We start from the raw sequence: 1,031 nt of genomic DNA on the forward strand, positions 1-1,031 counted from the left end.
ACACACACACACACACACACACACACACACATACACACACACACACACACACAAACAGAAACATGAATACTAATGAGTGTTTTTATTCTTCTTCAGATAAGATCTCATAAATAAAATGAGTGTTTTTATATCAAGCAGGTCTTCAGTGTCTCACCGTTTTCTCGCCCATCCATGGTCCAGAAAGCCAGCAGCCCATCGCCACGGCAACAGAAGACAGCTGCCTACAAGGTCTGGTAAAAATCGACGATGCTGCTGCTCTCCCTCAGCAGATCGTCTCTTCCTTCTCTTCCTCTTCCTCCTCTCTCACTCTCTCTCTCTTTTTTTCTTCTTTGTGTCTTTTCGCTACCCCTCTCTCCTCAGCATCCCTTCTCTCAGTGCTCTCATCCAAGCGGAATCGCTTCTTTTTATCCCTTTTTCATCTATTCCTCCAGCAAGCCTGTCATTGCCTCTCCCCTTCAGTGACTGCTCCAGATCTCAGCATCCTGCACACACACGCACACACACGCACGCACGCACACACACACATAGGCGCATGACATGCCTGCGTGCAGCGCTGCAATCATAAAAAATATGCGCAGRCTGACATGGTGCATTCGGAGATGGAGAGGGGAAACACGCAGTCACACAGCAAGGATGCTGTCTGATTGGTGTCCTTTAAAGACCCGTCAGCCAATCAGGTGCTCCCGTCTCCCCGTGGAGGTTTTCCTCTGTGTCTGAAAGTCCTCGTGCAGGAGGTTGCCGTTACTGCAGAGATACAGAGGAAACACACCATCAAACCATCCATCTTCTAGCTGCTCGTCTAGGATTCCCCCCCAGCAGATGCATGCTGGGAAATGTAGTCAGTCYAGGACACGTACAAGAGATTTTACGTGGCAGTTTTGGATTAAAATTTGAAAAATTGTAACTTAGTCACTTTATTTATTCACTTAATATGTATCAACTGACTGTAATTTACTGTAGTATAATTATAAATAACCTTTTCATATTTATATTTTTAGTTTATGCTATTGCTTTTTTTAGATGTGCTTTCA

At 44.9% G+C, this 1,031-nt stretch overlaps 1 protein-coding gene across 2 annotated transcripts in view; it reads right to left on the minus strand.

Annotated features, from left to right (window-relative positions):
* The window catches only part of LOC106522844 (uncharacterized), a 10,085-nt gene extending 9,363 nt beyond the window's left edge, over positions 1-722 (minus strand). Inside the window, exons 1-2 of one of the 2 annotated variants that reach the window (XM_014016037.1) lie at positions 585-722; positions 155-482 (exon numbers count right to left, since the gene is read on the minus strand). In XM_014016037.1, coding sequence (XP_013871491.1) covers positions 155-196 — 42 coding nt within the window. In that variant the 5' untranslated portion in view covers positions 197-482; positions 585-722. The other variant, XM_014016036.1, reaches the window with a different exon arrangement.
* Positions 723-1,031: the final 309 nt, after the last annotated feature.

This window comes from Austrofundulus limnaeus, unplaced genomic scaffold (assembly GCF_001266775.1).
Source record: "Austrofundulus limnaeus strain Quisiro unplaced genomic scaffold, Austrofundulus_limnaeus-1.0 Scaffold137, whole genome shotgun sequence".
NCBI classification, from domain to species: domain Eukaryota; kingdom Metazoa; phylum Chordata; class Actinopteri; order Cyprinodontiformes; family Rivulidae; genus Austrofundulus; species Austrofundulus limnaeus.